This window comes from Taudactylus pleione, unplaced genomic scaffold, assembly GCF_031769625.1.
Source record: "Taudactylus pleione unplaced genomic scaffold, aTauple2 ptg000121l, whole genome shotgun sequence".
NCBI classification, from domain to species: Eukaryota; Metazoa; Chordata; class Amphibia; order Anura; family Myobatrachidae; genus Taudactylus; species Taudactylus pleione.
In genome coordinates, this window is record NW_028284523.1 from 6,565,148 (window position 1) to 6,578,329 (window position 13,182).

Genomic DNA, 13,182 nt, shown 5'->3' on the forward strand with positions numbered 1-13,182 from the left:
TACTGAGCTCCGCTTATGTGAGAATGCCCAGTAACAGCCCAGTCCCTCCTTTTCTGTCACAAGTGGAGATGCAATTGATATGCATTTGACTCTGCATTACCCATGCTTCCTCATTCTTGGTTCTGGAGCATCAACTGTGTGGAAACACAAAATACGCTCTGCAAACAGGTGTACGTTCAACTTGGCATCAGACTCAGTATATAGAAAATGAGGGGTGGGGGCGTGGGCATGGACTGCACACTCTAATATTAAACATAAGAGTTGTTACCATACTGAGACTTGTAGTACCATGCACGAAAAAAATAAACTGTAGGTGCACACTCTAAGCTGGGAGTCAAAATAGTTTTGATAAACTCTACAATATACATGGAGTAGAAGTGAGATTCTTTGCGTATGTTTGGCAATAATGCATGTCCATCTACCATGCCAATGTGAACCCCACCAGATGGGTCCCTAACATCACTAATAACACATTATGTACATTTATCAAGGACTTACCATAATAGTGCCCATTCTAGTATGTAGACCACAATGAAGAAACCTGTGTTGATTAAAATCACCTAAGGGCAGATGGGAGGGGTACTAATACCAAGCAGGAGTCGTCTCAGCCTTCAGGTGTACATTATATACACAATATAGGGTCTGATTCAACACGGATCGCAATTGAGTATTTGTATCCAATGAAGCTGCAAACACATGCGAATGCCTGCCACTACTCAACCAGCATAGAGATGCCCACTACTACTATCTCACACCTGTAATACCTCACAGTCCTGCATATACATCGGTACCATCGGAGAACATGGGCCCATCACACATAATTACAGCAGGTCTGGGCTTACTCTGAAATTGCAAGTCTCATCGCATGCAATGTTCTCATGCTGTGTAGGCAATCGCAGTGGCTAATTTAGGCATGCCCATGCAATGGCATTCAGACGGACAGGCACGCCTAAGTTTCTGCAACCACTTCCGTCACCACTCCCAAATGCTCACGGCCTGTCACTCACTCTGTGATGGATTCCTGTCTGTGTGCATAATCGCAGTGCGGTGTATGCGCAGTACGTGACAATCTGCCGGTCTGTGTACGCGGTTGCAATTACGATCCATGCTGAATCGGGCCCATAGATCCATAATGAGAGGTGCTTCCATGCTGAGACTTGTAGTACCGTGCTTTTAGCATATGTTAGTGGTTTCCCATCTAACACTTAAATGTGATCTCCAACAGATTGGTCCCTAACCTCCCCTAGAATGTGCACCTGCATTTTCTTTTTCCAGTATTTCTATATATCAGTGTCTTTGTAGTTGTTGTTTTTTTTTTTGTTTTACTGTCTGTGCATTTGTTCTTGCCAATTAGTCGTTCTTCCTTACAAAATACTCCTAGATACTGAAAAGTAACTTGAATATGAAAAGGTGATAAAGTCCCTTGGGCGCTAAATAGTGGATTGACACTGGTAAACAGTAATAGAAATTATACTTTCTCCTTCATTCATGGGGGACACTGGAGAATACAGTGGGGTATGCTAAGTGGTGTGGGGTGCCCTGTCGCTAAGAAAAAAAACTGTACAGCATCCTCCTCCATTCTCCTCCATGCTGTGCGTTCCTTCCTGTTGGGATAGCCCGTCATTCCCATGTCAGACCCGGGAGCCTGCAACAGATATGTCCTCTCTGTAGGGTTCCCTTCTGACTGTGCAGTATTTTATGGTTTTCCTACCTCCTTCATACTTTGGTGTCTCTAGGAGATTCAGGATTGCTTGCAAGGGGAAAACACTTTCTGTATGTATCTATGGATACACATCTATAGTTTATATATTTAGATAATATCATTTAATATTACTGTTTTCAGTTATACCTTATATACTGCTGTGCCATATATATACTCTTTGATCTATATTCCTCATACAGTACCTCCGATCTGGGGGACACTGCAGAGTTGAAGCTGAGTTAAATGGGATAGGTTCAGAGCAGGAACCAAACTGTTAACTAACTAGTTCCACCCCCCTCTAACCCCTCTCACTTCCCCCATACTTCAGTTTTTTCTAAGGTCCTGTGGAGGTAGGCACTATTTACTTTAGCTATTAGTGTAACTTTGTTTTTTTAGATTTTTATTGTCCTATTCCTCCATGGGATTTAAATTTTGGTTCTGGAGGCTTTTCAGAAGCCCCCTTTTTGAGCCTCTTGAGATGGTAGAACTTCACTACCTTACCTTGAAGGTAGTTTTCTTATTAGCCTTTTCTTCAGCTAGGAGGGTGTTGGAATTGGCACCTTTATCTTAGCCTACTTTTACTTTTTTTTTTATTAGCTTGGATAGAGTTTTATCACGAACTAAGCCTTCGTTTTTGCCTGAAGAGGTTAAGTTTAATTTGAACCAGGACGTAGTTCTTCCCTATTTTACTGGATACTCCTACTCTCCAACTTTTGGAAATTGTACGGGCTTTGAGATCATATTTTAATCGTATATCTGCCTTTCGCCGTACTGAATGTCTTTTAGTACTTGTAGATGCTCTCAAATGTGACTGGCTGGCTTCCAAGCACTCTATTGCATGGTGGTCTAGCGTATCTGCCTTCTGATGCTACAGTGCCGCCTTCCCTCAGGGCCCATTTGACTTGTGCAGTTGGAGCTTCTTGGGCAGTTCATCATGGTGATTCGGTGGAGCAATTGTGCAGAGCAGCATACATAAGGTATAGTGAAGAGTGAGAGGTTAGAGGTGGCTGAGCTAGTTAGTTAACAGTTTAGTGCTGCTACTGAGTCCATCCCATCTAACCCAGCGTAAGCTCTGCAGTGTCCCCCAAGATGGATTACGAGGAGGGGATTTTACTCTGAGTACAGAAATATCCAAGTATATAGTGCTCTGTTTTCCCATATATTTTATACATATTTTTTCCCATATCTGGGAAAGGGAAATTCTCCTGGGGCAATCCTTGACAAGCTGCTAGGGTGTTTGCCATCTGAAAATGTAAAACTAAACTTTCTCATGCACAGGACTTTTTTGTCCATCTATGTATGAGGCTTGGATGAAAATGGTAGCAGCCTACGAGAAAGTCAGGTTTTCTCTGTTTCATTCCAGAGAGCTTCAGTAGAGAGGATATTCTCTCCTCATAGTGTAGTGCAGAAAATCTTCAAAAACTCTGATCTCTCTGCCATTGTTCTTACAGACAGTTCATCTGTCCAGGAGGCTCTGAGGCTGGCTGGGTGGGTGGTCACTTTGCAGTCCAGTTTTCAGGGGCATTGGTCTTGGCAGGAGTCTGTTCTCCCAATCTGTGTTCTTTAACTTCAAGCCATATTCTTGGTCCTGACCATGGCAGAACATCTACTGCAGGGTTATCGGATGTGGGTCCCGTCAGACAATGCACAGTTTTGGCGTACGTAAATCTTGAAGGTGGCATGGATTGTCAGAAACTTCCAAAAGGATGATGTGGATTGAGCAGCATCGACAGCATTTTCCACCATCTTTCTTCCAGGTGTGGAAAATTGAGAGGCGGAATTCCTGAGCAGGCATGGTCTGCTTTTAATGTTCTCTCCTATCTGGAGGTTTTTCAGCTCCTGGTGGATCAGTGGGGGATGCCTGATGTTGATGTGATAGCATTGCAGCTAAACCACAAGGTTCCACTTTATTGCTCCCGAACTCGCAAATTGGTGGCTCTTCTTGGTTGATGCCTGATCTACATTTTTCCTCCTCTGGCAATGCTGCCAAAAGTTTTGAAGCTGAAAAAATGCGAAAAGGCTACAGTCATTCTGGTGGTGCTAAGCTGGCCAAGACAGGCATGGTATTCCCACCCCTCCATTACTCCTTCCCATTCAGCTTCACTATGTCGTTTTCAGCACCCCAGGTTACTTTTTTTGGGCTTAATAGGAAGGCTGTTGAGGCCTTCATCCTCAAGAGAGAGGGTTTCTTGTCACTCGCAGGGGTCATTCATTACAGCCTGCATATGTGCCGCTGGTGGTTCCTTGGCGTCTTAGGAACTTAGTTACAAAGTGTCTGGTTGCAAAACCTGATGCTTCTGTTTGTGTTATATCCGATATTTAAAAGGACAGTGCTTTTTACTAGCAACGACACGCCTAGTAAAAGCAGTGCCCTATATGTGTTTATGCCAAATATTTAAAAGTAGTGTCGGGTTGTAAATAATCCCCTTAATCTGTTCCTTTCCTATTTGCAGTCCTGTGTCTACTAAAACTCTTGGATTCGATAGAGTTCAAATTCCTCAATTAGAAAACAGTCTTTCTTCTGGCTATTGTATCATCTAGACGTTTCTCAGAGCTTTGGGTCCTTGTCTTGCTGTTCCCCCTCATTTGGTGTTCCATGACGACAGGGCAGTGCTGACTAATCCACTCTTTTTACCGAAGGTGGTGTCTAAATTGCACATTAATCAGCTTATTGTGTAGTTCCAGCACTGCCTCCGCCTTCTGTCGGCTCAGTAGATGTATCCCTTCACCTTAAAAAACTAATTTTCGTAGAACGGCGGATCATTCTTAATGGCTGTGTATTCTCCAGTGCCCCCTTGAAATCTGATAAAGGGTTTTAACGGTAAGTACAAAAAATCCTACTTTCCTTCGTAGCTACATGAGGCATCAAATGTCTAGCTCATTATGATATAATTTTATGATACTTAGGTCGCTCTAAATGAGCTCATTCCTTATTTACTATTTACACTATTGTGGTGTGTGTGTGTGTGTGTGTGTGTATGTATATATATATGTATGTATGTATATATATATATATATATATATATATATATATTATTTCCATTTTTCTTTATACTGTATTTTGACAAATTTGCTGCTGTACCGCAAAAATATCTACGAAGGAAAGTATAATTTCCATTACTATTTACAATTGGCAATCCACTAATTTGCGCCCAAGGGACTTTAGCACCCTTTCATATTATCTACTTGTTGGGTCTGGGATACCCTGTGTATATTGTACCTCAGGCAGCTCTGTGTGCACCATAAAGTCCTGCTTTTATACTCCTTAAAATGTAACTTGTTTCCTTTTCCTGTGGAAGCTTGAGAAAGATGCGTACGTCCAGGCCCTTGCTCGCTTTTCTCTGCTGACGGCCAGCTCAAGTATAACGGAAATGAAACAGAAGAACATTGACACCATCAAGACACTGATCACTGTGGCTCACACTGATGGCAACTACCTCGGAAATTCCTGGCATGAGGTTTGTACACTTAAGAATTTATATTTACTCCCATTACTTTTTTGCATTAATATTTCTTTTTATTTTTTACATTAATTTTTGTTTCATTTTATAATCTTTATTCATTAATCTATTTATTACACTGTAATTTATTTTTATATGTTAATTATTATTACATATTCACTTCATTGACTAATGTTTGATTACATTTATCTACTATTTAACTAGTTATAATATAAATATATATTTTTTTTTTTTCTGAGCGTGCACATTTTTTATTTTTTTTTGCGCACCTTCAGCGCAGATCTAGTTTTTCCTAAAAACATAATTTTTAGGGAAAATTGACAGGACTTCCTTCAGACCCCTAATGGTGTGTACACATGGTACGATAAAAATGCACGATATGAACGGTAACGGTATCCTTCTTGTTCAGATCGTTAATTTTTTTGTGCCTACCAACCCTCAAACGACCAGTGCTGCGCAGGCATGTATGGACGATATCGACCATCGCCTGTGCATACAGGCCAACCTGGTCAATATCGACCAGGTTACACAGGGAACGCGGGTTGCTGGACCATCGTTGGTGAGTTTGGTAGCGTGCTGGAAGATAGACACTGGGAAGGTGCAGGGAGATCAGTCAGCGATAACGTTATCGCTGACTGATTGTAACGTGTGTACGCACCATTAAACAACCTACCTAATGACTAAGCAATTGGAAGCTTAATTAGCCCAATAATTACGTAATTATTTTGATACCAATAATGACTTCAAATTACCCCCAAATCAACTATTTTGTTAATTACTGCACCTCAAATTTAATGTAATTACTTGAATGAGAAACAATTGTTTTTTTGTTTTACTTGGCCTAAAATTACCCCAAGATCAAATTTTTTTTTTTTACTTTTTTTTTTTTGCTTTTTTAATTTCTTATTTGAATCTAAACAGAAATATGTTTCTTTTTATAATTTTTTAATTTTTTGTTTATTAATGACCCAAATTTACCAAATTTTTTTTTCTTTTATTCCTTTTTCAGTGTTTTTTTTTTTTTTAATCTCTCATTTTTTTTGGGACAGGCTGATTTTCCCATTTTCCTTCTAACTTTCGCGCGGGTATATGTAAAAAAAAAATTTTGATCCCAATTTTATTTATTTTATAAAATTGGATACCGCGAGTATCTGGCAGCGCACTTACCCGTGGTAATCCAAAATTGGTCGCAAGATACGTGTAATTTTTTTCGGCCAATTAGATATGCCCCCTGTTGTGAACAACTATGGACGCTGACCCCCTAAGAGAACTTGACGCACATTTTGCAACAGGTTTTTCAAAAGGCCAATCCCAGTATTAAAGTGAGTCACGATAGGTTCAGTACTTAGATTGACGTTATTGGTGGCTAATTAGAGAATTCTGTGAAAATAATCAGACTTAGGCTATTAATCATAAAGAAAATTAAGTTATGGAAGTTGTTGAAAAATTACAGGAGTTTAATCATTTAGAGTATGTAATAAATCAGCAGTGGTACCATTATTTAATAACTAATGTATTATTTTACAAAATTGTAATAAAAAAAAAAATCTTGCACCCAATTGTATTCCAAAATCTCGCAACTGCAGGAAAATCCACATGGCACAAGATTTTTGTAAAATTCGCTCCCAATTGGATAGTCCAGGGGAGATGGCATAGTCTTGTGACACAGCTCCCTTTCCATCACTCCAGGGGTTGGTGCAGCACTTATGGAGGTGCTGGACTGCCTCCAAGTTCTCCAAGCACTGTGAACAGATGCCATATGCATGCCCTCTATTCACCCGACGGTGAGTACTTATCCACAACTCCCCCCACCCCCCCGCAGGACACTGCGGTCTGCTGGGGGGGCTGGCGGGACAGGAAGAGAGGTGCAGCAGCACAGTGGGAGGTGGGATGCTACAGGCCCGCTGTCTTCAGCCTGTAATCAGCGGGGTGCCGAGACATCTCCATAAGGGCAGGGCACATTTTAGCTCTTCAGGCAGGATGTGGCGCCATGCTGAAATAGCCTAACTGGTATGCTAGCGGAGATCTAGTGTGACCTCATCTATTCGTTTCTAGGCTGTCCCTCCCTCGCAACAGCGGCGTCACGCCTCCGTTTCCGGAAACGAAGGGCATCGCCCCCTCTCCCTGACCACAAACTGCAGCAGACTGTCAATCACTGCCAGTCTGCAAGCAATTTAGCAGGACCCATTCTACACATTCGCAGAATGGGGCCTGCACAGATTCCTAAACATCGGGAGTCTGCGTTTAGTAGTGCACTGCTGAATCAGGTCCTAATTCCTTTAGGAAATCAGATTCTCTTTGTGTTGTATGGCTTTCACAAGCAAGGCTCGCCAGCTAACAGACCCTGGCTCGATGGCTCTGCATGACAATCTCTCAGGCCTACACGCAAGCTATTACTCGGTCTGTGGGACCCTCGTGGGCGGTTCCACGTGGCGCTTGTGCTGAACATTTCTGCAAGGCGGCCATGTGGTCTTCCATCCACACCTTTGTCAGGTTCTACACCTTTGATACCTTTTACCTCTCGGGTTGCTTCCTTTTGGGTCTCTGATTCTCCTTTCTGCTCAGGAGCGTCCCCACCATTAGAGAAACTGCTATGGGACAACCCCATGGTATCCCTGTGGATCCCCTACGGACTCTGAAGAAGAAATTAAGAGTTATGGTAGACTTACCTTTGATAACTATTTCTTCGAAGTCCATATGATCCACAGGGTGCCCACCCTGATGCACCTGGCCTCATTGGGTATTTTTTTCTCTCTTTATCACCGATCCCTTCATCTTCTGGGAGAGTGTTTCTTGAGAGTAATGTTCTTCCTTCTCCTCTTTCCTGCTCCTGCCTTGGGCTTGTTTACAAAACTCTCTGCCTGTGGCTGGGGACCGGGGCATCCTGTGAGCTAAAGCTTAACTGTTTGGTGCCCGGATCACTCCAACCCCCTTCCCCCATGGCATTCCTGTAGATCCTGTGGACTTCGAAGAAAGAGTTAACAAAGGTAGGTCTACCATAACTATTCATTTTCCTGGAGCACCTTTACAATATTAGTATCTATTGATTTGAATTTAAAAAAATTCTGAATTTAAGATCTTGTAAATTTTTATATTTTTCAATGCAGTTTTACACTATTTTTGTTATTAAGCTCTTAAGGAAGAGGGGGGGGGGCATTGGTATCATGGGGATATAGAACTTCCATTAGGGCTTTAGTACTTTTAAAACCTGCAAGCTGCTTTAACGCCTCCCGATTTTATATCCCCATTCTGCAGAGAATTCCATTTTATCTGTTTTTTCCAATCTAATTTAATACGGCATTCATTTGGAGCAGGCTGACTAAAGCCTGTGACACACAGTACAGTGACTCCTACTATGCCTCTCCTGTATCCCAACTGCATAGAAGTATTTGGAGCTGGTGTGATATTTTTTTTTTTCTTGTTTTTTGAGTAGGCCTGTGTACTCTGCTCTTATTGCCAAGTGTCTGTGTCTGCTGCCTATAGGGTTAATTTCACTGTGCCCTGAATTTGTTTCTCTATTACTCTTATCTGCTGTGTCTAAACCTGGGTTCACACTTACATGATATGTTGGTCGGCCGTGCACACTAAACAATATATTGTGTGACCGCGTAACATATTGTTCAGTAGCCACATCCAGGAACATGGTGTCGTTCAAAATATCTTCTGATCGGCCTGCACTAAAAGTGCTTTGTCAGTAACCTTTTATAGTTGTGTGAAATGCCAGTTGGGCATAGATGACTATTTTGTGCAGCATGTGAGGTTGACAGGCACCTGGCATCCATGTTTGCAGTTTGCACCACTAAGCAGAATCAACTTTGACTAGATCCCTGACAATTATATGTCTGAACTTCAGCTGCTCACTGCTTATTCCCAGGTGACAGCCAAACAAAACTGTCCCTTCACTTCTGTCACTAATGCTTCAGCATCATGCATCTTTCTTGGTCTGATTGGTCTGGAGTCATCTAGCCCTCAGCAATGTCACTAGATGTGTAATACCCCAGATATTTGAGTTATTACGGCTGCTTCACAAAAACAGTATTGTGCTTTCCTATGCATGCACAAGCAGACAGGGGTCCTCTGATAGATCTGTTGGAAGGTTGGTAACAGCTGGTAGAAGAAAAGTGGCAGTTGGTGGCTGAGGAAATTGCTATGGCGGCTGTCTTCTGAGGTAAAGACATTAGGGCTGAGTAAAGTTACTTTGAGATAAAGCCTTTACACAGTGAGAGAGACTTTAAGCAATGCCACTGGGGGGTCAGTGGGAAGCCGAGCTGAGAGAATAGAAATAAACAAAGTTCAGACATCAGGACTTCCTGCCATCTTCACTGCTGTGCCGCATTTGGCGGAAGAGTCTGACCCTGAGGTGAATATTATATGGGTGCAAATGTTCTAGCTATCAAATACATTGTCTGCTAAAGACACATCAGGTGTTATATTCCTGTGTCAGGACTGTATTTATATGCTAGCCAACTTACAGAGACTTCACCATGCACCGACCAGCCGCAACTTCTGTTTATACAGAGCTAAGCGAAACCCCATTATCGTGCAATGACGTTGCTTACTGTAATTGGACATTAGCGTTACCTAATGACTGTCCTGTAAGACTTGGTGAGTGCTAAGAGCCTCACTGTTAACTTGTGACTAGTCCTTTAGTTTATTGGAGACTTATAGATATTGCATTTATGCTAATACTTCAGGACACATATTTTTATGTCCTAAGAAGAGTGTTAAAGCATTTTATTGCAAGGTATATGTACATGCATTTACAGTATCTTTATCCTTGAATTATTGCGCTGCACAGGTTTCACAGACATACAGGTTGCAGAATAAATTAAGTTATTTTACATGCCACCCAAATCGTATATATCTCTGTCTGAACTGGGTACTGTCCGTACCTCTCTGCCAGGGTGTGGTACAGCAAGAAAGGATCACGGGTGGGAAGCTGGCCAAGAATTGGGCACTTCCAAGTTGTACTCAACACACCCATTACACCCTCACCACCTGGGAGTACCAAAGATGTGTCAGTTGGGTGTAGGCCCTGGCTAAGTCAGTGCATGGCTTTGTTTTGCTTTCCTCCTCATTAGAGAGTATCTTTGAGAAGAGTTATGCCATACTCCCACACTGGGCAGGTTCCGATTCTTCAAATTCATTCCAAGGAATAGGATGAGGTGGTGTAGGAGATCTAAATCAATTAACAATGTTGACATGTGGCCTATCGATGTGCCTTGTTGTGATCATATGTGATGCATGATTAGATATGGTCTGTGGAATACATAATACTGTCCTGTATCCTAGATTCTGAAGTGCATCAGCCAGTTGGAGCTTGCCCAGCTGATTGGGACCGGAGTTAAAACACGTTACATCTCTGGAACTGTACGGGAACGTGAGGGGATTATGAAGAGTTACACATCTGGAGGGGAGGAGTTCATGGGGATCGGACTGAGTGAGTTTATTTCTTTACATGCAATTGATGTAACAATAAGACGAATAATGAAGGTTTCAATGTAAATTTTACAGCCACTAAGGTTGTATTGTATGAAACTTCAGTGGTGACAGTGTTGATGTTTCTGCAAGTCTAACATGCTGTTTTGTAGGTAATTTAGTTGGTAGTGGGGTTGACAAGAAACAGATGGCCAGCATTCAAGAATCTGTCGGAGAGACCAGTTCGCAGAGCGTGGTTGTTGCTGTAGATAGGTGAGAGCAAACTACTTATTACTGTTATTGCATTCAAGGGTATCTCCCATTGATTTTATTTATTTTTTTAATTAAATAATTGTTTCGTGCCACAACCTAATGATGTAACTCATAAATACAAAAACTCACTGTTACTGCCGTTTCACCGTTATGTTAGTTATAATTGGCAAAATGTGAGCGTGGGGGATACATTTCTGTAAATAGACTTCCTATGCACACCCCTAATAATTCACCTGGTCAAATCTCAGAAATAAATCTGACAACCTAATTCAACACACTGTACAGCATTATTATACGTTCACCCACAACACGTTGCACACTTATGAGTCTTTAGTGACACCACTTGTGTTTTGCGTGTACCCCGTGGTACCTCCTCTCGAATAAGCATATTGCATAAATGTATAGTCCGTCATATATCCATGGACAAACATTATGTAGTCATGTAGTCAGGAAGCCGATGGTCGAAACTCCGACTGCCGGCTTCCCGACTGTGCAATCCCGATAGGGGACTAATGGTAGGCGTTGAAATCCCAACATCTACCATTATCGCTACGCTGGGAGCCCGGCATGCCGATCGAAGGTAAGCCAGGCGTCGGGCGCGGACAGCAGCGGGGGGAGGTGTGGGGGGGAGGGTTAGGTTAGGGTCTCCTGGGGGGACTTAGGGTTAGGTTAGGGGAAGGGGGGTTAGGGTTAGTTTAATCAGTCCAGGCCACCGTTTCCATGCTAAAGTTTTGACGCTCACATGCCCATTGTAGGCGATGGACAGGGGCACTCTGACCGGTCTGCGGCCTTACAGCCCCATATACAGCAAGCTGTGATGCACTGTTTGTTCTGACTCCTTTCTATCATAGCCAGCATTAACTTTTTCAGCAATTGTTCTACGGTAGCTCTTTTGTGGGGTAGAACCAGACGGGCAAGCCTTCGCTCTCAATGAACCTTGGGAGCCCATTATCCTGTCACCGTTTGTCCGTTCCTTGGACCACTTTTGGTACAGTAGGTACTAACCACTGCATACCGTGAATACCTCACAAGGAATCTGTATGATTTACCGCCGGTCGTATGGCTGATCTAATCCCGACGGTGGAAGCCCAACAGAGGAGGAAATCCGATCGTCCTTAAGGTAAGTTATAAACAAACCTAATTCTACCCCCTAAGCCTAACCCTCCTTTAGGGTGCCTAACCCTCCCCAGTGCCTAAACCTAACCCCCCCCCCCCCCCCCCTTCCCCGCAGCCTAACTCTAAGTCTCACGGGGCTGCCTAACCCTAACCTCCCTGGGGGGGGGGGGGGTGCCTAACCCTAAGTCCTCCCCGGGAGCCACTAACCTAACCCTCCCCCCGCCGCGGCTGTCCACGCTCGGCTTACTTTCGATCGGTAAGCCGGGTTTTAGGCTCTAATGACAGGCGTCGAGATTTCGATGCCTGTCATTTGTACCTTGCCGGGATCAAGCAGTCTGGAAGCTTCCCGACTGCTTCCCCCCACCCCACAAGACCTGCCGTTTAGGAGATGGTCTAGCCATCACATTTTGGCCCTTGTCAAAGTTCCTCAGATCCTTACGCTTGCCTACTTTTCCTGCTTCCAACACATCAACTTCAAGAACGGAATGTTCACTTGCTGCCTAATAAATCCCACCCCTTTTCAGGTGTAATGAGATAATCAATGTTCTTCACTTCACCTGTCAATGGTTTTAATATTATGGCTGATCGGTGTATATATACATTATATCCATGAAAGTCACAGATAGAACCCAAGGGGTGGGGTACAGGTTGAGAACCACTGGCCTAGATCCAAGTTAAGACATTATGTTGAAAGTGTACTTAGATTTTAAATCCAGCTGGCTGCTTCCCGAACATTTGGGCTAAGAAATCTCCGTATTTCAATTGAACTTTTTGTTTTCCCATGGATTGCTAAGATTGGATATTGATGTTTAGCAAAGTGTCCAGAAACGCTTGGTTTCTCAGATGTTCCGCTATTCTTATTTATAGGCTCTTGAGGGATTAGTGTGACTGACTTCAACCCTTCAATGTAAGGGTACTCTCCGACATTGCTCCATAAACCATGCTCAGAGCCATTAAACATTTTTCAGTTATCACTGGAAATCAGGATGCGCATCGTGAAGGTTACAGGGAAAATTGTAAATACTATCGGCTCAAGCCAATTAGGTGTGAAGGGGGCGAGTTGCCGTTGTAATGGCATACACTTCACCCTCATCGTGGCCCGGAATCACACATTTTTGCACCCAGGCCTACGGGGCTGCGCATAAAAATGTGCAAGTCTGACAGTACCAGCCGCACTTGCGCTGTGAGTAATTCGCTCCTAATTGGGCCGAG

General features: G+C 43.0%; 1 protein-coding gene across 1 annotated transcript in view; it reads left to right on the top strand.

Moving 5' to 3' along the window:
- Window positions 1-13,182, top strand: part of ARFGEF2 (ARF guanine nucleotide exchange factor 2) — a 120,639-nt gene that overhangs the window by 55,852 nt on the left and 51,605 nt on the right. Inside the window, exons 21-23 of the mRNA XM_088472170.1 lie at window positions 5,002-5,160; window positions 10,456-10,603; window positions 10,755-10,854. Of these exons, the coding sequence (XP_088328296.1) occupies window positions 5,002-5,160; window positions 10,456-10,603; window positions 10,755-10,854 (407 nt within the window). The remainder of the gene's footprint in view (window positions 1-5,001; window positions 5,161-10,455; window positions 10,604-10,754; window positions 10,855-13,182) is intronic.